At 47.5% G+C, this 23,303-nt stretch overlaps 3 protein-coding genes across 4 annotated transcripts; 2 read left to right on the top strand and 1 right to left on the bottom strand.

Annotated features, from left to right (window-relative positions):
• Positions 1 to 641: 641 nt before the first annotated feature.
• Positions 642 to 14,071, top strand: DHX33 (DEAH-box helicase 33). Of its 2 annotated transcripts, XM_054847733.1 has the most exons (13): positions 642 to 800; positions 929 to 1,110; positions 3,492 to 3,652; positions 4,369 to 4,596; positions 5,338 to 5,508; positions 6,424 to 6,609; positions 7,360 to 7,471; positions 7,870 to 8,029; positions 8,360 to 8,448; positions 9,034 to 9,161; positions 9,714 to 9,917; positions 10,643 to 10,729; positions 11,494 to 14,071. In XM_054847733.1, the coding sequence occupies exons 4-13, from the start codon at positions 4,438 to 4,440 to the stop codon at positions 11,800 to 11,802; spliced, it is 1,605 nt and encodes a 534-aa protein (XP_054703708.1). In that variant the 5' UTR covers positions 642 to 800; positions 929 to 1,110; positions 3,492 to 3,652; positions 4,369 to 4,437; the 3' UTR covers positions 11,803 to 14,071. The 2 variants fall into 2 exon arrangements, with proteins under 2 accessions (XP_054703708.1, XP_054703707.1); XM_054847732.1 differs by lacking the exons at positions 642 to 800; positions 929 to 1,110 and adding an exon at positions 1,262 to 1,580.
• Positions 14,072 to 14,908: 837 nt separating this feature from the next.
• C1QBP (complement C1q binding protein) lies at positions 14,909 to 19,938 on the top strand. The gene is made up of 6 exons (XM_054848000.1): positions 14,909 to 15,199; positions 15,400 to 15,550; positions 16,047 to 16,134; positions 17,152 to 17,247; positions 18,101 to 18,223; positions 19,513 to 19,938. The coding sequence occupies exons 1-6, from the start codon at positions 14,956 to 14,958 to the stop codon at positions 19,660 to 19,662; spliced, it is 852 nt and encodes a 283-aa protein (XP_054703975.1). The 5' UTR covers positions 14,909 to 14,955; the 3' UTR covers positions 19,663 to 19,938.
• Positions 19,939 to 20,746: 808 nt separating this feature from the next.
• RPAIN (RPA interacting protein) lies at positions 20,747 to 23,187 on the bottom strand. The gene is given in 8 exon segments (XM_054848032.1): positions 20,747 to 21,191; positions 21,193 to 21,273; positions 21,275 to 21,418; positions 21,537 to 21,600; positions 21,805 to 21,919; positions 22,427 to 22,567; positions 22,668 to 22,777; positions 23,051 to 23,187. Coding segments are annotated over 6 exon segments (525 nt in total). The 5' UTR covers positions 22,491 to 22,567; positions 22,668 to 22,777; positions 23,051 to 23,187; the 3' UTR covers positions 20,747 to 21,134.
• Positions 23,188 to 23,303: the final 116 nt, after the last annotated feature.

The following is a 23,303-nucleotide window of genomic DNA, read 5'->3' as shown; positions in this document are numbered from 1 at the left end:
GAACTGTAGGAAAGGGGATTGTCTGTTCAAGACGTTAACTTCACGGTCCGTGTATGTAGTTTGTTGTGGGAGGACTGAGTGTCCAGCACAGGTCAGTGACACTGGGTGGGATCTAGCTTGAAGTTATGTTGATTACAAATAAATTCCACATAAGGAGTTTGGAGCACAGTTCAGCTTGTTGCATTCAGTCACTCCTAAGACGCTATGGACTGTACGGGGTAGCTCGTTATTAATTACATTGTAATAGATAAAACCAGATATTGTTGAAACTGCATCCTTCTCCCAAGTTTAGAAGGACAGGCTCACCCTTGCCAAGCATGTAATCATCTTGTTTAGTCTCAAGTTTTGCTGTTCTTAAACTGGCTATGTGTTTTTAACTTGTTTGTAGTCCAGAAGATAAACATGGTGGGATTCATGGGCTTAAGCTTTGTCCACGAGCAGTATTAGATTCTGATAAAATTGGTGACTCTGTACCTGCATTTTATCTGTTAGAGGTTATTAAAAACTTGAGGGAGATTTTTTTCCAAACCTTTAAATCTTGTGTGCTAGGAATATTAAAAATGTTTTGGGCAATGTTGCTTCAGGGTGCCTTTTGAGACAGGTAGTTGATCAAAACTTTGTTTTTTTTCTTTTAGTTCAGTGTTTAAGAACCTCTTAGTAGTTTGCTGGTGGGATGTAGGGAAGGGAGATGAAGCTGAGAGTGCCCTGTGGCTGAGGTAAAGCCTTCTGGAAATCTAAAGCCCTGCTGTGAAGCAGGCGAGGTGATGTGCGGCCTTCCTGAGGATGATCTTGTGTTCTGAGTAAGTTATATATTGATGAGGCAGCTTGTCTATCCTTGCTTTTCTAAAGCTGCTTTCCTTGCACTCTGGTGGAGTATGTAAGATTGTACTCTACCGAGTAATTCCATGGTTGCTTACTTGTACCCCAGGACAAAACCGACCCTGGCTGTCCCGTTGCTGCCTAACCTGGTCTTTAATTGCCCTTGAAACAGTTCTCGGGCAGAGTGTCCCGCAAAGAAGTGTGAAAGTCCTATTTGGAGAGTGTATCATCAGCTGTGTGCGATGTCAGAGATTATTTGTGCTGACGAATCGTAAATCGGAATGACATAAGGTATGATCTGCTAGTCGGCGCTCTGCCATTTTTCGCTGATGGGCGGGTTCCGTGCGTTTCCCTGCTGGGAGGGCGGTTTTGCCGAGGTTCCCCTTGCCCCCAAACCGCGCCCTGTAAGTGACATCAGCCTCTCGCGATGCTGTGACACCGCGCTCCGGGCGGCGAGTCACGTGCGCGGGCCGGTGGCGCTATGACGCCATGGCGGCGCGCGGGTCGGCAACCGTTGCCCCGGCGACACAGGGGCCTGAGACGCAGCGGCGGAGCGATGGGGCGCGGCAGCGGGGCGCCCCCGGCCAAGCGGCTGAAGACGGCGTTAGCCTCCCGCCGTCCCCGCACAGCGCTGCCCCCCTTCCCCGCACAGCGCCGCAACACGCCGCCCGCCGACTCGCAGCGCCGCGGCCTGCCCATCTTCCAGGTGCGGGGGCAGTTGCTGAGCCAGCTCCGCGGCCTGGACAGCGCTATCCTCATCGGTGAGTGCGGGAGCCGGGCGGGCGGGGGGGCGGCGGGTTTCCTCAGCGCCACAGCCCCCCCCCCCCCCCCGGCGCCTCCGCGGGCTCGGCGGGCAGCGCTTCTCCTCAGCGCCGGCCCGGGCCCCTCGGCGGGCGGCAGCGCGGCTTCCCGGGGCTCGGCGGTTCTGTCAGGCGTCGGGGGATGGCGTGGCCTGAGAGAAGTTGCAGAGAAACGGTTTGGGTGTAAGTCTGAAATGTGGTGAATTGGTATTAGGTTTATTCTTGAGTTTTGACTGGTGAAAGCAGCTGGTGACTTGATTTTTATAGAGAAGGCAAAAGTATTTCCCTCGCCTTTCTGTTTCGCCATCTGCCTGGAGTTCAGTCAACTTAAAGCCAAATGGCAGAACCCTGCTCTTCGGAAAAACGTGTCTCCTCAGCTACGTTTTCAGGGACATTCACTAATTTTATTATGCTTTCTTTGAGTCCAAACCAATAAGCTTTTTGTGTGACTTTCAGGAGCTGAAGACATACAGCTTTCCAGCTGGATGTCTAAAGACTCAGCACTTACTAGAATCAAAGGAAAAATGCTTTGTATTTCACCACTGTAAATGAACCTTTAAGAAAAAAAAATCAGTTATGGTAGCTGATAGACATGACTGCATTTATCTCATTTCCTCTGTATAATCCTGAGATTGTCATTATTGCTTGCTAAATATACACTATAATACACCACTTAAAATTTCGCAGCTGTGGAGTGAGCTAAAAAGCTCACTCACACTTTTTCCAGTCTGCAGCTGCAGTACTTAAAACTTGGCTTTCTGATTCTTCTCTGCTTGGTGGTCATCCTTCTGAATTTCTCATGCTGCTTCCTCCTCTCGTCAGTTCTCACCTCACTCCCCCAGTGTCATGCTCCCTCTGCGTGCCGTTGCTGTCTTGCGAGGATTGAGAGCACAGGGCTCTCTTTTCCAGAGCCTTGTGTTCTTTCATGTAGAGCAATTCACGTAACGGGTCAGTAGGAAGCTGAAGGGGATTTGATTTGAGTTACAAATGTATTTTGAGCTGTAATAAAACATGCAGGCAAATGACAGTGATGTTGAAAGCATTCTCTGCCCTTCCATGCACGTTACATTTCAAGGCGGTTTTGCTTGCAGTGCCTCTAAGTGCTGTGATTTGTGCCGCATTATACTGCGCCCAATAAGTTACGCTTTTTGTTGGTGATGCTACGGTAAGTACTGATGATAGCTGTGCGTATGCTTTTGCTGATTGCCATCTTTGGTAGAGGGGTCTACGCAGAGATTGTGTTGGGAACGCCTGGGGGAACCAGGATGGTGTTTGTTGTGTTGTGTGCCAGTGCTGTATGGAGTAGACATTAACCTGAGCCTGAGGGGACTGTCTCTGATTTCAGGAAGGCACAGAGAAGACTTGTTGGCTTGTCGGTGCCCTGAGTGCTCCTCTGAGAGAGTCTCAAATGTTAACTCACTGCTTGCTGTTGTGACAAAAGCTTTGCTTTAATTTGCTTGCAGCTTTACTTTGAACCTTCCTAGTGTGTAGTGTAAATATGTGCATAAAACCGAATCAGCATCTATTCCTTGCTCAGCACAATCATCTCCTTATGTTGGCTGTGTTACACAACAAACACTTCATATCCAGACAGACTGGAATGTATTTCTAAACCAGAATGTGATGGGAGAGAATCTGGGTGAAATGAGTTTTGTTGAGGAGTGGTCTAGCAACGAGAGCAAGGTGTTTGGGTTTGGTCCCTGGCCTGCCACCGCTTCTCGGTGTGACTTTGGGCAAGTTGTCCAACCTCTTCCTGTCTTCAGCCTCCTCATCCTGAAATATGATTAAAAGTTAATGTAAAAAAATGAGTTGGTACCTTTCATCTGAAGATGCTATGAAAGGGAAAAACTCTATTTCTTTGGTGTTCTTTAGGAGAAACTGGCTCAGGGAAGACGACTCAGATCCCGCAGTACCTCTACGAAGCAGGAATTGGCCGCCAAGGCATCATTGCTGTGACCCAGCCTCGCAGAGTAGCAGCTATATCTTTAGCTACCAGAGTCTCAGATGAGAAGAAGACAGAGCTAGGGAAACTGGTAGGTTGCTTTACAGAGTCTTTAGAGAGTTGGTTTAGTACTGCATTGTCGATGGGGCTGTATCAGGGCTTAACGAGTATGATAAAAAAACAGCCACAGGGGTACTAGGTAATCTCCATCTAATAATATGCCTGAATGAAAAAAATGGCTGTTTACCTGCTTCTGTGGCTCGAGGGGGGGTTATGTTTGATGCTGTGTCTGTGGTATTTTACTTCTTGATTATTATCTGTGTTCCTCCATTTGAAAAAACACTGGTTAATGAATAAAACAAAAAATATTGCGCGCTCTTCCATTGCTTCCTGTATCAAAAGTCACTGTCAAGGAGAGCAGAGTGCTGCATCTGTGCAGATCTGTGAATCTGTGGGAGAAAAGCAGAGGACAAAGACTTCTCTTGCAAAAAGTCTTTGGAGAGCATGCAGTGGTTTCCAGCAGGGGAGGAAAGAAAGAAAACCTGGAGCATTTGTAATGAACTTCTAGTTGGGAAAAAGCTAATTGGGATACAATGTTGGGAGCTGCCTTTGGGTGGATTATTAGATTTGCAAGACTAACTGCTCAGGCTGCAAATACACTGTTACACTTTCCAAATTCTCCAAATTCTGATTGGCTCTGGCTGATGCATTGGTCAGAGTGCTTTGTAGTCCTTCCTTGTAGTACAATGGCAATGAGAAATGTAAGTAACTTTGTGCTTGTGCTTTCTGTAATGATTGCTTCCATAGGTTGGCTATACTGTACGCTTCGACAATCTTACATCTGATGAGACTAGAATCAAGTTTTTAACAGATGGAATGCTGCTTCGCGAAGCTATTGGGGATCCAATGCTGCGGAAGTACAGTGTTGTCATCCTGGATGAGGCCCATGAGAGGACGATCCATACTGATGTACTCTTTGGAGTGGTGAAAGCTGCACAAAAGAAACGAAAGGAACTGGGCAAACTGCCACTGAAAGTATGTGCATCTAGAATGGCAGCAAAGGGCAGGGATGGGGCTTGGACTCTGAGCACTATGAGTATCTCCTGGGGTTTTTCTAACATGTTTGAAATGTCAGCCTTGACTATTTTCTCATTCCTAAAAAGCCCCTTTAAATCTGAATAGTTAAGGGTGGCCAACTTGTGATGTGTGGGCCTGATACGACTCATCTGAACCAGGTATCTGGTCACCTCTATGCTGCCTTTTTTCATAAGAGCCCTGTGGGTGTTAGTTATAGACTAAACAAATTGTTTGGGGAGATTTTGGTACTGTCACTGAGAGCACCATGGATACAGGAGCTGTTTGTCTGATGTGACAGCTGTATAACGTGTGTGCGTACATGATGCAGTGTGTGAGTGCATGTTGGTTTTGATGGGAAAGGCATGCAGGGGGACTGGCAGGGTCCTAGCACATTCTTGTTCAACAGACCATTCTGCAGCCTAGCTTTGTGGGTACTAAGTTCTGTTTATTAAATGTCAGAAAAGAATTTTAACACATCTTCACTCATTTTATCATACTAACACGTTACACTTGTGTGATGCCAAACCTGATGGCTTTAACAAGGGAAGATTGCTCTCTTCTGTCCCAAACTCTGTGTGCTTTTTACTGTTCTGAGCATATATCTCACTCTCAGGAAGCCGACTTTTGATTAGTCTTGACTGGTAAGTGTCCTGTTGAGTCTGAACTGCAGGGCTAACCCATCTTATGCTCATATTGAAGGTGATCGTCATGTCAGCAACAATGGATGTTGACCAGTTCTCCCAGTACTTCAATGGAGCTCCTGTGCTCTATTTAGAAGGCAGGCAGCATCCCATTCAGATCTTTTACACCAAACAGCCTCAGAGTGATTACCTCCAAGCAGCACTGGTGACAGTCTTCCAAATCCACCAGGTATGGCGGTCTTGTCAGGCCACGGATTGTTGATTGGGTTGCTCACAGGTTGCTGTAGCAGAAGAGATGGCTTGAGCTAGCTGCTGCTAAATCAGAGATGTCCCTGAGGTGCTCTGCTGCATCCTCCTGGAAAAGTGGATAGTTGGGGAGCATGTTGGGGTAATGAGTTGGATTGGCTCAAGGGAGGGGTTGGCAAATACTAAAAAGTGTTATTCCAAAAGCATAAAGAAAGTTTGGAAGTGGTCAACTGTAAAGAGCCTTAGCTTGTGGGAGGAAATCCAGGCATAAGCGAGCAGTAGCATGAAGATGATTCTAATTCACTGGCAAAGTGTAACCACAGAGCAAGTAGAGATCTATTAAAATAACAGCTCATCGGCATTTTGTGACTAAATGTTCGAATGCAAAACTGCCCAATGGTTAAATCATTTAAGTAAGTAAACTGTTTTTTACCCTGCATTTAACACTTTGAAGATGCTGCTGCTGTTGGGATTTTGGGACTTGTACATCAAGGCTGGAGTTGAAAGGAGACTGCTAAGCAAAGATCTCTGATGCCAATTCATACCTAATACCTAAATGTTCCTCTCACCTGAGTTCTCTGTTTACTGGCTTGTACCTGGGTGCTTGCTGGCTCTCTTGTTTGCATGTCCTGGACAGTTATTTAATGAAATAGACATGTGACTTGAAATGACCTCCATCCTGTTAAGACTCAGTCCTGCAAAACGTGATTTACCCTTCGCCTCTGATGAATCCATTGGGACCTTCTGGCTGTTGTACACATCGCACAGCACGTGTGTCTCTTCTTTCTTCCTTACCTGCTTTGCTGACTTGCTGTCTGGACAACATCTCATTACAATCTCAGTTCTCCCCCCCCAGCCAAACCATCTTAACTTTATTTGCTTTTTCCTCTGGCTCCAGGAAGCACCCTCTTCTCAGGACATCTTGGTGTTTCTGACTGGTCAGGAAGAAATTGAAGCAATGACCAAAACTTGTCGGGACATTGCCAAGCATCTCCCTGATGGCAGCCAAAAGATGGTGGTGATGCCGCTTTATGCTTCTCTGCCCTATTCTCAACAACTCCGCGTTTTTCAGGCTGCCCCCAAGGTGAGGTCATGTGATGAGTAAACAGGATGAGTTTGTTTGCCTGCATGAATGTTTGAAAGAAACGTGCAATTTAAGGGGTTAAAGCAGTCTGTACTGATAGTAAGTAGTCCTGTCCTGTACTGATAGTAAGTAGTCACTGTCCACTGACTTTAGGCTGAATGGTTCCAGTGTGATGTAAGACAGTGCAACTGTGATGGTATTAACAGATGCATATGATAAATCATCTGGGATCATAAAAAGAATGAACGATTAGGGGGAGTGAAAAGCGCAGAGGAATTGAAATTTCCCCCATTTCATAGGAATTTTATGTCCATATAAAAAAAAAAAGGTACAGCAGTTAATGGGCCAAATACTAAGAAAGCTAAAATCCTGGGCATATTTGGCAAGGCCGTAAGAAAAGGAAATTGTGCTGCCTCAGACTCTTTTGTACCTATTCAGCAGATAAATTTAAGAATTCAGATCTTGTACTTGTGCCAGAAATGAAACCAAAATGGTATAAAGACGTATCGATAACAGCTGTCCTGGGCGGTGTGTTTTGTTGCAAGAAGTGTAAGCACACGCTTTAGAAACTGATTAGGAACTAGAGATTATCTTAATTTACAAGAGCTGGCATAGCAAGCATGGTACATGATCATAACATGCTGCAATGATATGTAGGCTTGGCGCGTGCTGGCCAAAAGTAGTAGCCTTTCTTCACTGCAGCTAATCTGAAATGGCTTTTGACTGGCTTTAGCTTGTTCTTCCTTCCAGCATTGTCGCAAAGTGATCCTCTCCACCAACATCGCAGAAACCTCTATCACCATTGCGGGAATAAAATACGTTGTGGACACAGGCATGGTCAAAGCAAAGAAGTACAGCCCTGGTGAGGAATTCTAAGGAATGATGCAGAGATTGTTTTCAGTTTTGTAGAAGTTATTTGAGGCAATAAGCCCCACTGAGAGCTGATTTAAAACACCCTCTGCACTGTCTGAATTATTGTCCTAGGTTTTAGGTGTGGGTTTTGGTGGTGGGTTTTGGTTGGGGTGGTTTTTTTTTTTTGAGTACCAGCCATGTGGGGGTAAAAAACAATCTGTCAAATATGAATGTTCTTGTCATGGACACGGTGTGCGATAGTTAGCTTTGCTTCAGGGGGCTAAGCCACGTGAAGTCTGAGCAGTATTTGGATGGCAGACCCTGGGATTTTTTATTGTTAATCCGATATGTTTTTCAAAGCTGTGCAGTATGCAGACGTTGACTGAAGCGATGCTTTTCTGTACATAGAAATTGGTCTGGAAGTGTTGGCAGTCCAGCGGGTGTCAAAGGCCCAGGCTTGGCAACGAACAGGGAGAGCAGGGCGAGAGGACAGTGGGATCTGTTACCGGCTCTACACAGAGGATGAGTTTGAGAAGTTTGACAAAATGACAATACCCGAGATACAGAGGTAAAAAAAGAACCCTGATACCGTCACACTTCTTGTCACACCTTTTTTATTTGCTGTTACAGATGGAGCAGTGTAAAGAACTGAACAGCAAAACTGGATCTAGGGTCTGACTTGTTGACTTTTAAGAAAAATGAACTCTGGAAACTAAACAGAAAAACTAGGAAGCGTTTGCTCAGGGTGGACATTTGGGCTCTGAGTCTCCAAACACGCATAGGCAATAGTTCTCTTGACTTCCCTCCAAATCTCGAACTCATCTCCTGCTCTTCATGGACTAGTCTCTCAAGTTGCAGCACAGATCTGAGGTCTCGGTTGTTTTTTCTGCCCATGCAGGTGTAACCTGGCCAGCGTGATGCTTCAGCTCCTGGCCCTGAGAATTCCCAATGTGCTCACCTTTGACTTCATGTCCAAGCCATCTCCTGGTAAGTGGTTACAAAGGCAGACTAGGAAAAAAATTGACAAATGAGTTGCTGAGGAATTGCTAAAAAACAATGTCTTCAGGCTAGCCTGAGAAGATGGAGTATGGAAGGTCAGGGCTGTGAAAGAGGAGCTGTCTCTCTCTGCTGCATCTTCTCCTGGTGGTCCAGAAGTCTCAGATTCATTCACTGCTCATTGCTTTTGGTCAGCCTCAGCAGAGTAGCCATGGTTGTGGCAGGGAGCTGGGAAGTTCAGCTTCCAAACAGAGCAAGGAGCAGTTCTGAGTCATAGAGACCATGAAGGTGTGCCTTGATTGCCGGGAAAGCCACAGAGAATCTCACGCAGCCTCTGCTCAAAGCTAAAGATGACAGCTTAGTTTTGCCTCTGTTTTTGATACTTAAATTGGAAAAGGTGATTTTCCTGCTGGATAGAAGGAGATAAACCACAGTTTGGGGCACTAATTTCTCTAAACAGAAAGTACTTGTCCCTCTGGCCAAGGGAAAGAGGTAGTGATGGTGCCAGCTGATCCTTCACATCCCTGCCAGTGCTGACCAGGAGGCCTCAAAGCCTGAACATCCTTGTTTTGACAGATGCTATTCAAGCAGCGATTGAGCAACTGGACCTCCTGGGAGCTGTGGAACGAAAGGAAGATCAGCTTGTCCTAACCCCTCTGGGAAGGAAGATGGCAGCCTTTCCACTGGACCCAAAGTTGTCTAAAGTAAAAGCTACAGAAAAATTAGCTAATCTTTATCTCATGTACTCTTCCTAGTACCATTGGCATTTCTCTTTCAAACTCCTTAAACAAGGTCTGGAATTTGGGGTGACTGCAGCTGTACTAGTATATTTGCTGTACATTAACAAAGCACAGCCTTGGTTACAGCAGCTTGCTGGTTTGCTTGTCATTTGTCATTTAATTCAGGAGAATTTTTGAAAAGATAATTTATTTCATCTAGGACCTCTGAGGCTGAAACAAGGCTCATTTCCTTGGAATTTCTGGGATTGCTAGTAGCACTGTTTAGCAGTTTCATGAAGCATCTGATGTTGTAGCTGATTTTAGTCACTGGCCAGTCTCTGAAGGAGCACGACAGTTGCTGTTAAAGGTGCTCGGTGGGCCCATAAGAGGATTTACAGTTGTCTCTAGGCCTAAATCTTTATGAAATTGTCCTAAGCAATGCTTGGTAAAGTTCCTGGGCTGCCAGTGAGCAAAAGAGTCTGCCTGTCTGAAGTGGATTTGGTTGACCAAAAATCGGTTTTGTTCTGTGATTTACAGACCATCCTCCTGTCCCCCAAGTTCCACTGCACAGAAGAGATCCTGACCATTGTGTCGCTGTTATCAGTGGACAGTGTCCTCTACAGTCCCCCTGCCCGGCGAGATGAAGTGCAATCCGTCAGGAAGAAATTCATCTCCAGTGAGGGGGATCATCTTACCCTGCTCAGTGTGTACAGGGCCTTCAAAAATGTCAGCGGCAGCAAGGTAGGATGCTCTGAGGATGCCAGTGCTGTCTGGGCTCATGGTGGTGAGGAGCTTTTTTGGCATACGGCAGGGTGACGTCTGCATCCTTCCAAAGCACCTATGAGAGGAGAGGACTTACTCATCCTTTACAATTGGGTAATTGGAGAAAGTTGTTCAAGTGCTAAAGGTTCCCCCAGAAAGCTACAGCAAGACTGGTTATCAAAAGCTTTGTGAGGCCTTCTCTGGTTCCAGCTGAAAACAGGAGGGAATGGGAGGGTATTGAGACTAGCTGATAAATACCTAGACGTGCTCTTTGTCAGGATTCATTGCAAAAACACTGAATGTATTTACCAGCAAATTTTGGGTTATCCTACCCTGTAAACTCCTCGATTTGATTAGTAGATTTGTAGGCTAGCATACCCCATTCCTTGCAGCGTCTGTCGCTCTCGTGTAATTTGTTTTCACCTCCTGCAGGATATCAAGTGCTGTTTTGCAGCACTCATTGACCTTGCAGAGCAATTCTGAGTGGGAACAGAACAACAGCGTGCCATTTCTTGGCACTGTGGGAGGGAATGTAGACAGAGGGGAGTAATTGGGGGTAGAAATATGACAAGGAAATGGGTTGGCACCTTTTCTCTGAGAAAGATTGTGTGTTTGGAGGGTTCTGCTTTTCATGGTATCCAAAGACTATTGTGCGTCTCAGGTGAAGGAACAGCCCCTTCTAACTCCTGGTGTCTCTGCTGCAGGAATGGTGCAAGGAGAACTTTGTCAACAGCAGGAACATGATGCTTGTGTCAGATGTCAGAGCTCAGCTTAGGGACATTTGTGTGAAGGTAACTTGTTTCTATACTGTATTTCTCTGTTTCACCTGTTTGTATTTCTCCGTTTGTCCCCAAACCGATTTTGTTGTGCACTGAGTCCCAGGAGTCAGAAAATGTGGTTTTGTTTTCAGTTTCCCATGAAGAGTCAGGTAAAATTCCTGACTCTGCAGCTGCATCCCAAAATCTCAGAGCTGCAGGGCTCAGTGGGTCAAGGAGAGGTGAAGAGAGAAGGGGACCTCTGGGAAGGATTCTCGGGTAGAGGACCGTTTTTCCTAAGGGATTTTGCTGCTCTGGTGTAGATGTGACGGTGCTATGTGTGCCACCGAGTGATGTCAGCCTCAGCAGCCCATGCTGGCTGGCTTCTTCACAGAGTCAGGCGTTCACTTTAACAGCAGCTTTCACATCAGCACTGCTCCTGCCCGATGCAGAGCATAAAGCGCAGCGTGGGAGCTGCTGTTGAATTGCTTTGCAGTCTGTGCGTGATGTGGGAGTCACCATTTGGCACCTCTGTCCTGCTGTAAATACTAGTTGACCTAAAACTCACTTCCAGAAGGAGAGTCTTGATCCATTTTGTGGCTCATCTTTTGTTTGCTATTAGTCTGGATTAGCCTAACATCTACTTGAACTGAATTCCTAGCAGTCCTGTATTTCCCACGCTAGCGGGATTTCTGACACAAGACTACCTGATCTCGGAAGCCAGCTGAAATGGGGTTGTGTTTCCCCACAAGGGTGCACGTACATGCTTGCTTACTCTGGTGTATCTTGCTGCCAAACAGCTATCGATCCCAATCGAGTCCTCCCGCTCGGACACTGGAAACATCCGCCGCTGCCTGGCTCACAGCTTCTTCATGAACGCTGCGGAGCTGCAGCCGGACGGCACCTACAGCACCGTGGACTCTCACCAGTTGGTGGCCATCCACCCCTCCTCCGTGCTCTTCCACTGCAAGCCCGCCTGTGTGGTTTACAACGGGCTGCTTCACACCAACAAGTGCTACATGCGGGACCTGTGCGTGGTGGATGCAGACTGGCTGTACGATGCAGCACCTGACTATTTCCGCAGGAAACTCCGAACGGCCAAGAATTGACCTGTGGGTCTGGGACTAACGGGTCGAGGGTTTTTAAGCTCACCGTAAAAGACTATTTTTTGTTTTGTAATGAATGTACAGGAGCAGTAGAGCTTTGCTTTGCAAATCGGGTTAAAACCTTAGAGGAAAATGTCTTCTCCATGAGAGCCAGAACCTCACAAAGTCTCCATGGCTTAGAACAATCACCCTTTTTTTAACATTTAATCTGTAAAAGGAGTGTACTCTGTGCACATGTGTACATATGTGATAAATCTATACTGGGAGGGAAAGGGGAGCTGGTATCAGGTTCCAGTTTTTAACAGTTACTGAAGTTTGAGAGGGTTGTATATGAGAAAGTGAAATCCTAAGAGCTCTTCTGAGCAGACTTGGTATTTTTGATGATTGCGCTTGTATCCTTAGCAGGTTTTATTGGCAAAAAAAAGGAGTAAAAAGTTTTAAATGTCTATGTACAGGGAAAAAAATGTCTGTCTTTACTATTTCTAGAAGGGAGTTGCTACTGTCTTTTACCTCATCAAACATCTTCCTGCCTGCATGTCATGTTCACTTATTTGGGACCATCCAAAGGCCAGTAGTGGGGACGCCTGCTTGGCCAGGTCTCCACAGCCTCATGGGCTGGCAGTGGTTTCTTGGAGAGGTTGTCCAGCCACCTGGGCATTTGGCATCATTGTTGTTCACCCTTTTGCTGTTAGGGCATGTTATTCCTCAGCAAACGCCTCTGGCTGTTCTGACTCAGTCTGTGCACTTTTAGCTTTGGAGTTGGCACACCACAACAGCTAATCAGGCCGACTTGGGGACGACTCAGCAAAATGAGAGTGAAGATGTGGTTTAGACACTGGACTTCCTCTAAAAGTCCTTGATACCTTAAACATCTGCGTCCTCTGCTCTGACACCAGTGCTTCTGCCTCCCCCCAACCCTGCCGCAGTTATACTTTGGTTTTCCATTAGAAGTTTGGAGCCTGACATGGTCAAGAACCACAGATCTACCATTAGTATTGCCTGTTTATTTTCTTCCATATCCCCATGGCATCTACCTATTTCTTTTTTTTTTTTTTCCTGTTGGAGAAAAGTGGCAATACAAAACTTAATTGTCTTTTTTAAATACTGGCATTAAGAAACTAGAGCCGCTCCAGAGGGAAAACTTGTTCTTTAATGTGAAGGGCAGTGAATTTATTCCAGTATCACTGTGTGTCGGTGGGGGGAAAAATGTAAGTTGTTTTTAAATGATATCCTAAGTACTTCTAAAATAACCTCTCTGGGAGAGATAACTTCCAGTTTCAGCAGAGTCTGTTGACATAGCATATGAGTTTGTACAGATTTTTGGATGAGTTGAACTGAAGCAGGTTAGGTGTCTGAAAGGGTGGGAGAGGAAGCTGTTCCACACATGTGGTGTCATTGTGTAATATAACAGGATTAGTTTACATGGGCTGTGACAGGATTGTGGTGTTCAGTCCTTGTGTTCTTCAAAATAGCGACTTTAAAGAAAAAGCTTGTTACATCAATAGGGCTGCTCAGGGATGGAGTCATTGGCTGTGGCAAGCCCTTATTCACCCCACTTGTTCTGGGAAAGCTGCTGGCTTTGCTTGTGATCTGTGGGGACAAGCTGCATTTTCCATGTAATAATTTGTCCTTTCTGGTTACACACATCACGGTTACACAACACATTGTAATATGCCTTTTCTTTGGGCTCCAGTATTGGCTTACCTTGGTTTTCTCTTTGAGAACTGGAGCAAATACCTCTTTTGTTCTTTTGTTGTTTTGTTTTGTTTTTTAAACTGGAATGTCACTTGTGCTGATCTGCAAGTTGCTGTCTCCCAAAGAGTGTAAGTAGGTACCTGGTGTTAGAGCAGTCTCATCTCAGCCCATTTTTGGGAAGGGCGATACTGAATGCCTGCAGTGGAAACGGACACATGTCCCTTTGTCATGCCTCTCTGCAATATTGTTCTTTGGTGGTTTGAAAAAAAGGAGGAAAAAAAAGTGAGTGGGGCGTGGGCAAAACTTGCCACTCTTGTCTGTATGGACTGGCTACAGTTTGGGATTGGTATTTCAAGAGCATACAGCTATTTCAATTGTTCTCACATGAATTGCAGGAAATTATCAAAGCACTGTATCTATAGATTTCTTGGTTTTACAGACTCTGCATCTGTAGGGGAAAATGGTGCATAAGCACATTTTGTTTGGGGAGTCTAATTGTCTGTTTAAGAGAGGGGATGGGTGTTTATTTAGAAATAATTTGTATATTTTTCCCAAAATAAAGACGTTATTACAAAAATCCAAATCCTGGGCGTTGTTTTGTGAGACACAAAAGCTGTATCGATGGACGAAATGATCACAGGACGTTCAGGTATGAGTCCCAGCATTTTCAGTCCTTGTGGGAGCATCTGTTCAAAATGAAGTCCGGGCTGTCTGCGTGCAGATGTTACAGACGAGATGTTAAGGTGGGGCAGTGAATCTGTGCTTCGTGTGCGGAATGGACCCCGCCATTATGTGTGAAGCCAGGAGTAAAAATCCTGGTCCTTTGATGCGATGGGGCGATACCAGGGCTGTCCTGCTGCAGCGGTGCAGGGAGCACCAGCAGGCCTTTCGTCCCTCTACTCAACAGAGGGCAATAGTGCCAGCTCTTAGACAAAGGGAATGCTTTACCCCAGGAGATGGTTTGCCTTGGTCAATCTTCCCTATAAAATATTTATTGCTAAAAAAACAAAAAAGAGAGGTTTTTCTTTTCCTTTCTGAGTAAACTACTGCGGTCTTGCTGGAAAGCTGACTGTTTGAACAAAGAGTGGGATGATGCACAGCAGTAAAGCTTTCACCACGGACGATGCTTTTCTTGTTGCAGTCAATCGGGAAGCGCCAGCATTTTTTCCGCATCCCTAAAGCTTCCTCGGTGCCTCCTCGGTGCCCTGGCCTCACTGAGAGGCGGCCAGTACGGGTGCTCTGCACGTACCGTCCCCGTCCCGTCCCCCTGTCCCTGTTTTTTAATTTTAAGTTCAAATAGTAGTGAGCCATCCGTGGACTGTTCCCTTCTGCTGCCGGAGCCGGGACTCGAACCCGCGGCCTCCCTCCCCGCCGCGGGGGCCGCTGGGGCCGGAAGCGGGGCGGGCGGTTCCGGGGCCGGCGGTGTCCTTTGCCCGCCCCGCCGCCCTCGCCTGCCGCACCATGCTGCTCGCCCGGGCCCTGCGCGCTGCCGCCCTGCGCCCGCCGCTGCGCCACCCGCCCCGCCGCCTCCTCTCCTCCTCCTCCTCCTCGCCCCGCGCCCTCCTGCCGCCGCCCGGCGCCGCGCCGCCCCTGGCGCGCTCCCTCTGGCAGCTGGGCGGCGGCGGGTGGCGGACGGCGCTGCTCCGCCCGCGGCGGGGCTCGGCCGGCGGCGTCTCCTGCGGCTGCGGCGGCCTCCACACCGAAGGTGAGCGGGGGGCGTCCTGCCCTGAGGGGAGCGCGGAGCCGGGGGGGTGGGGTGGGGGGGGGAGGCTGTGAGGGGGACCCCGGGGCGGGGGGGGGGAAGGGATAGAGCGCTCCCGCCCTTGGGGGGCGCGAGGCCGACACGTGCGCTGCCCTTAGCCCCCCCCTTACCCCCCCCCCATCCCCCCTCCCGTTTCCCGCCAGGTGACAAAGCCTTCGCGCAGTTCCTGAGCGATGAGATCAAAGAGGAGAAGAAGATCCAGAAACACAAATCGCTGCCCAAGGTCTCCGGCGGGTGGGAGCTGGAGGTCCACGGCACGGAGGCCAAGCTGGTGCGGAAGGTCGCCGGTGAGAAGTAAGTGCGGCCGGGAGCGAAGGAGGCCCCTGGGCCAGCACGTGTGCTGCAGAGGCAAAATCCAAACAACCCGACGCCTCCTTGTGCTCCTGTTCCTTCTATTGCCGGCTGTCCAGTCCATGCAAGCTGGACGTTGCAAAGACTCTTGATTTATCTATCTTGGGTCAAAGGCACTTCTTTGTTTTTCCTTTTTTTTTTTCTCCTTTTTACACAAGTTTGCCACTGTATTGTGTGTTACAAAGTTTTGTGCAGTCCTTCTGCATTAAAAGTAACAGTTCAGTCCAGTAAAACTTGAAAAATGCTTGTTCATGAGAGTGATGGGAGGAAGCCGGTTTCATTCAGGCGTGCGTTTTAAACTGCAATACGTAGTCTTGTTCCTGGTGTGTGAATTCAACACCAGTAACGCTCTCCCTACAAGAAAAGCTCCAAATAGAAGAAATTTTGATCAGGATTTTTTGGAGGGTGGTCAAAATAATTGTTTCTGTTTCTTTTGAAGGATAACGGTTACATTCAACATCAATAACAGCATTCCACCCTCAGTTGAAGACGAAACACAAGAAGAGCAGAAACCTGATGAGCAGGAGGTAACTTAGTCTCGATGGGTACACCGAGGGAAGTTAGAACCTTGCCCTTAGCTGTTATGGGTTTTTTTTTTTCCCCTCTCACTTGACATTTGGGAGCATTAAGTCACAAAATGCAGATTTTTCTGGGTCGGCTGTCACTTGGCTCTGACCCTCCTCCCTGCAGCAGAAAGGCAGAGCAGGGTGAGAGGGCTCTGTGGGAGGAGGAGTGAGAGGAGCTCGGGTATCTTTGCAACCCCCTACAATAAATACTGCCTTTTGTTCTTAGCATAACGCACAGTGCTGGCAGGCAGTGCCAACAGAACGCAAAGCTCTTGACATGGCTTTGCTTGTGTGGTTTTGTTGGCCAGAACTGTTTTGCCCCTGTTTAATAAGTCTGTTAGTAAAAATACTGATAAAAAATGTAAACGAGCTGTATCATTTGAGGCAGATGGCTTCATCTGCAGTACCACTGTTGCCAGACAAGTCAGGAATGCAGCTGCACCCTTTGTAGCAGTTCACTTGCACTTTCTGCATGGGAGTATTTATTCCTACACGTTGTACTCAGCCGGGTGGGACAGTATGGGGGACACTGGTACGTTGCTTCCCTTCCCGGGTGTGCCCGTATCCGCTGAGAATGCGCAGAGCACTTGATCTGTACGCATGTACGTGTGTTTGGCGGTCCCTGCGCCCTGCCAGGTTTCCTCCATGAAGGCAGGCAGGCACGAGCAGCTCCTGATCCGAGTCTGTTCCCAGTTCCTGTCACTCTGGAGGGACCCATCCAGGTGAGCTGCAGGCTCGCCAGGGGATGGCAGATGTCCCCAGCTGCCGTTTTACTCGTGTGACCAGCTGCAGAGAAGGGGCTGAAGGGCCACTGGCGAGGCTGAGGGACATTTGGGTTGCCCTGGCCAGGTCAGAGCCTCCAGAGACAGGGTGACAGGGAACAACCTGCGCTGGATGGGGCTGTGTTGCTGGGCTGTGCCAGCATCACTTTGACTCCTGTTGAGATTCTAATGCTGATGCACCTGTTCTCTTATTTAGCCTGATCTTACATCAACTCCAAACTTTGTTGTGGAAGTAATAAAAGATGACACAAAACAGACCCTTGTTCTTGACTGCCATTATCCCGAAGACGAGGTGGGTATCTAACTGGCCGTGTGTCAGCCATAGCCAACTCTGGGCTGTGACTCGCTGCGTGTTTCCTGCTTGACTGTAGTGTAATTGTGCCGCTGTGGAATCTAACAGCTTTTTATAGGCTCTTGCTTTTAGAATCTGCAGAAAATGCAGCCTCCTCTTCCCTCTCTCTTTTTTAACACACACAAAAAAAAGGCTCTGTAGTTGCAAGAGCAAGCTTTGGGGAGGAGATGTTCCATTGCATCCCTCACATCCTGACCTGGCGTTTCTGATCGGCTGCTTATTGGCCAGTTTATTGAATTGCATTAGAGAAGGGAGGCATTGCTTAACTCTTTAAGGGCAACTTGAAAGGCGTAAACAAGAATGGCCAAAACAGACAGATTTAATACAGTGTGTGTGTAACTTGCAAATCTTACTGTTGTGAGGTGTCGCACAGAGAAGTAGGGATGGAAAAAAAAGGAGGGGGGGAAGGAATTGAGAGCTTTGCTTCAGACTGAGCTTTGTGGTTTATTTTGTAAACCTTAGCAGATCATTTACACAGCCAGTCCTAGCTGACAAAGGTTAGACAGACGTGTGAAGACAGATTTAGAATCGTGCAGAGGAGGGTTTTAGATCTTTGTAAAAATCAGGCTGCTGACTTACACCAGGTCTGCATGAGCTGGTAAGCTGACAGGATTTCCTGCGTTCTCCTGCGTGTCTGCGTGTGTCTTCACAGGCACGCGTTGGGAGGGGAGAGGCACGGCTCTAGTACTGGTCTTGGGGCTTTGCCTGCAGCGTAACATTCCTGCCTTTGGGATGAGATGGCTGAAGGGGCCCAGCAGTTAGAGCTAACTGTGTCTCGCATCTGCTGTTTCAGGTTGGACATGAGGGAGAGGAAGAAAGTGACATTTTCACGATTCGAGAGGTCAGTTTTCAGCCCACTGGAGAATCGGATTGGAAGGACACCAACTACACCCTCAACACGGATTCCCTTGACTGGGTGAGCGCAGCTAACACGTGGGACCGTAGGCTGCTGCGGGCACTTCAGCTTATCTCACCTGGCTGCCTGTTTGCTCCTGAATTGTGAAGGAGTCCTGTCTCGGGTGTCTGAGACGGGGGATTCCCCTCAGCTGCCCCAGCTTGCCACGAGATAGTGGTTCTGCTGCAGACTGAGGATTTTTACGCGGTCCCAGCAGCTGTGCGGTGCTGGCGGCATTACTGACAGTCAGAAACTTGTTCTGTTCTGGGTTTTGTGAGTTGGTGATTTCCCAGGAGCTATATTACATTTTAGAGATGCTTTGCCACTTGCTCAGCTATCTTTATGTGTTTGATAACGTAACTTACCAGACACCATGTGTATGTGTCTTTGTTTTCCAGGTATGTTTTTATAGAGGTAACACTAAAAACTGGTATGCCCAAGAATCTGGCAACTGCTTCTATGTTCTCAATGCCAGGCTTTCAAAAGCTTAAATCTTAGGTGGAGGCTGTGTATCATCATAAGGTTAAAACTTCTAGAGTGTTTCTCCCTTTGGGAGAATTCACATTAAAATTGGTTAGTGTGCTCTAGAACATCCCACACTGTTTTTTTTTTTCCCCCCCTCTCTGACTTGAGACAGAAAATTAATTAAAAACGTGTATGATTTGTGATCTACTCAGATCACAAAATGAATCATTTGCTCAGTAATACTGGTATGTTTAAAAAAAAAAAAAGACCCTAAGCAAACAAAACCCCAAGAAACACCTGACAGGTATTAGCATTACTGCCCTAAGCAGTAATAATGAATCTGTTTGAAGAGCGAGGGGGGGAACCCACAAGCATTTAAGATATGCTGAAGTTGCAGCAGTTAAGTAGGATTAAACAGAAGAAAAAAAAAGACGACTTGATGATTGTAAAAGACTTAGTCTCTCAAACAAATATTTACATCAGATACCGCCCTTTCCAGATGCTGTTAAAACAACTCCCCCCAAGGCCGAAGCACTATTACACAGGGAGGACAGGCAGGGCTTGGCTTGTGTCATCTTTACCTGCTGGTTCCTATAGTCAGTCAGTCTTCTTGAGTGCAGCTCGTTTGTCATGCTGGGTTTGGGTTTACGTGACCAGGTTTGGAGGACCTGTCCCACAGCCCCTTCCTTCCAAATGGTATGCCTGAGGCCAGGCCTGCGGAGGAGGGGATGGGGAGCTGCCTGGTCTCCTGTGGGAGAGGCAGGCCAGATCTTCCTGCAGTGTTTTAAAAACAACCCGTACCCAGGTGCGCTCTGCTAAGGAAGTTTCCTGTTCATTGCTTCCAGGCTCTGTATGATCACTTAATGGATTTCCTGGCTGATCGAGGAGTGGACAACACGTTTGCCGATGAGTTAATAGAGCTCAGCACCGCACTGGAGCACCAGGAGTACATTAAATTCCTTGAAGACCTTAAAAGCTTTGTCAAATGTCAGTAGGTTAGGCTAGGAAACTTCTCTGTAAGCGTGGGTATTCCACAGCGCTGCTCCAGCCAACAACACCCAAATATATCTTCACAACAGCTATGGAGAGTAAGTAACTTTGAATTTGGAGAATGAGGATTCTTGCTTGTATGTGGGGATTTGTATTTATGTTGCAGCCCAGATCAAGTTCTCCAACACCATGGTCCGGAATTGCCTCCCCCTGCGTGGTGGGTTTTGTACAATTAAGAATGAATGTGAAAAATAAAATCTGTTCAACATATCACTGAAAAACAGTGGTTTCTCCTTCCTGCTGTACCACTGCAGACCAGAGACCTGCCCTAAAAACAATGCTAGTGTTTGCTGTGCTTGAGCACTGTCAGTACAGCTGCCTGCAGAGCTGTTGCTGCAGTGCCGGTGTGTGCTGGCCCAGAATTTTCTCCAGGGAGAGCTATTCCTGCACCTCCACACACTGTGTACCCTCTGTCAGAGCTGTGGCCAGAGGAAGAAGGTTGCTGGCCAGGCAGGGCTAACGATGAATGTGAATCTCATCCTAGAAGCCTTGGCTGGCTGTCTTTGTGCTACAGAATTGAATTCATGGTCTTAAGCACTGCGTTTGAGGAGCTGTTCTAAAAAGGGATGTGCTGCCATGGCCTGTTGTACCAGTATTAACGTAGCTATTACAGAAAAATGCCGCAGAAAGGCTGGAGCACTTTAGTTCCAGCAGAACAACGGATGGGCTGCGGCTGCCGCTGTCAGAGGTGGTGCTGCAGGGCAGCAGCTCTGGTCTCCTTACACAAACCCGGGTCTCCAGGGGCTGCCTGAAGGTCATCGTAAGTTTGGCCTTCAGCTTTGTTAAAGACAACACAAAGGCTGAAATAAACTAAATATATTTATTTCAAAACATACACTGTGCCATTAAAAGTGCAGATCAAGGCAATATTACTGCCTTTTCAAGTATCTTTTTGACACAGCAGTTACAAATATATACATAAAAACACTAGCAGCTCTGGGTGGCTTTTTAGTCTTGAAGTCCTTCCAGTGAAAAAGCAGCAGCTGAATCAACTTACAGGAGAATCATCCACAAGTCACAGACCTTTACAAAAGGTAAATTGAACAGAGAAGCGATAGCAATGTATAAAATTAATTACTAATGTTCAAAACTATTTGAAATGCTCTGCTCCTAACACTGCCCTCACAGTAGTTTTACGTAAGCAGCAAAGCTAAGAACATGCTAGCTCCAGCTTGGGCCAAAGGGATGGTACGTGTTTTCTAAGGGGTAGGGGCAAGCATTTTGAGGAGGCTTAAACTGAAGTACTTTTTAAAACTTCTTCATGAGCCACTTATCTGGACAGATGCTGCACACAAAACCTGGAAGTTGTTGGCCAAGGTGTGAAAAAGGTAAAAGGCACTAAATTTGACAGCTCCTTGAACGATTCCCTAATCCAGCAGCAAAGGTAAGTTGTGTAATTTGGCTCTTCCTTTTACAGTTACTGGTGGTCAAAAGTAAAACCATTTCCAAGGAAGTCTGTGGGCAAAACGGCAACACAAACCCCTGGGATCAATGGACTTGTGGTTTCTACCCAGGTAACTGAGAAGTGGATCCTAGCGGAGAGCCTTTCCTGACGTTTAGACTCACCGCGCAGCTCATGAGAAGACTGGCTTCCTCCTCCATTCCACTGGTCACTGTGAACTCCGGGTTGTGAAAGCACCTGTGACTGTGCTCTGTTAGAGTGTTTTCTAGAAGCGACCGAAGCTTCCCTTCTGTCATACTCTGAGAAAAATTGGGTTAAAAGAAATCTCACGTGTAAGTTGCTGTATGTAGCTTGAAAGTGCCTCTTCGCAGTAGCGGACACGAGATGTCGCATTTACCATGTTACGGTGCAGCTTACCTGCGTGCTGATGTATAATCCACACTGGCAGAAAACAAAGTGATTCCTCACAGTGAGGTTATTCCTAGAAAGAGCATGCAACAGGCATCACCACAGTGACCAAGAACAAAGGTAGATTTTAGCAAAAAAACCTCTTAAATTTAGATCATTGCTCAGGTTTTGAAATTAACAGTAACAGCCGCCTCTGCCCACTGCTTTTGCCCGTTTCTAAGCCCAAATTGCTGTAAGAGAGGGAAGAACCTCATTCTGATGCCAAGGGCTTTCTTACTTTCTACACACTGGGCAGATGATCTTGTCGCTGGCATCCAAGCCATCAAGCATCGCGTTGAGACATTCTTCATCAAACTGCAGGCTTCGCTCGTACTCTTCTATAACCAACTGTTCTGCAATAACACAGCAAAATGCCCTCAGGCCTCTGTTACAAGCTGAAGACAAAGCAGCCGGTGTGAAGCTGCTGGGCAGGTGGAGGCTGGGGCAGTCACTTGTTTCTGAACTTTTTGTTCTTTGTATCATATTTCTGCACTTGAGGAAATCATTCCTGTTAATCCAGTTTTTCCTATGGCTCAATCTTTAGCCAGTCTCAAGTGGGCGACTTTCCAATGTTCCGAACTTATTTATACAGGTTCCCACAGCTCCCAAACACCTCAGTCCTGTTTCTCTAGTCTCTTCTCTTATTAGCTTCTCACAGACCTTAAAATGCTGCTTAAAACTCTTAAATCTGTCAAAAAGAGTCTCAATGCATTAGGGAGGCTACAGAGATTTCTAAGGAGGCTCTCAGGTATCACATGGGCTACAAGAGCCAAGGAGCTCAGCCTCAGCTGGTTTGGATTACTAGAAAGTCAGGGCTACAACAAGTCAAATAGGAGTCAGAAAGTGCGTAGAGAAATTACCTTGCAAGATCAGTTCTTGTTGGATCTCTTCCAGTACTGCTAGCTCATCAGGGTCCTCCAGCATCTGAAAGGTGCATCAGTCAGTGACTCTCCCTTCTGGCTACCTTCTCACTGAACTTCCAGCACCTGACTGAGCTGCCACTGTAACGTAAATTCACTCTGCTTATTCTTCTCTCTGGCAAGTCTCATCTCTGTATGTGCAAAACCAAGCACTGTGGAAAGCAAGCTATAGTACAATCACCTGTGCAAAGCCAGCCACGATGGATCAGAACAGGGTCTGTCCAAGAATTTGCTTTGTAAAACATTAAAGTTTTATTCCTATTCTCGGGAGCAGTCAGCGACAGACGAGCTCTGAAAACCACAGATGAGGAACCCCACCCCGTGCCGTGATTCCCACACAGTTCGTGAAGGAAACGCGCAAGTTCCCCACTCGCGTGCCCAAAGGCAAGCGCTTCCACAGCGCAACACCCCGCACTAGTTGCGTAAGCAGGAAACCCAGACACTCCATGAGTTTTGCGAACTCCAACGCGGCGAGAGACTGACGTTCCAGCCGCGGGGAGCTGCACCCGAAATGCCTGCGTGAGACAGGCAGGATGCTGGGGACAGCCCCAGAGTTGTACTGACCTGGCCCAGGGCCTCCCTTCCCCCGAGGGCCGGCAGGCTCTCCTGCGCGGCCTGCAGCGTCTGCCACTCCTGCTCCATCACCTCCTGCACCAGCAGCGTGCCCATGGCCGGGCCGCAGGGCCTCTCCCCGGCCTGGCGGTACCGGTCCAGCAGCTTCGCCCGGCTGCTCCTCAGCCTCTCCATGCAGCGCTGGGGGGAGCGGATCACACGGAGCCCGTTAGAGCCGCGCTGGGGAGGGGGCGGAGAGACGGGG

Source organism: Grus americana, chromosome 19 (assembly GCF_028858705.1).
Source record: "Grus americana isolate bGruAme1 chromosome 19, bGruAme1.mat, whole genome shotgun sequence".
In the NCBI taxonomy this organism is placed as follows: Eukaryota; Metazoa; Chordata; class Aves; order Gruiformes; family Gruidae; genus Grus; species Grus americana.
Note: the sequence above shows the minus strand (reverse complement) of the source record. Positions and strands in the feature narration are given on the sequence as shown.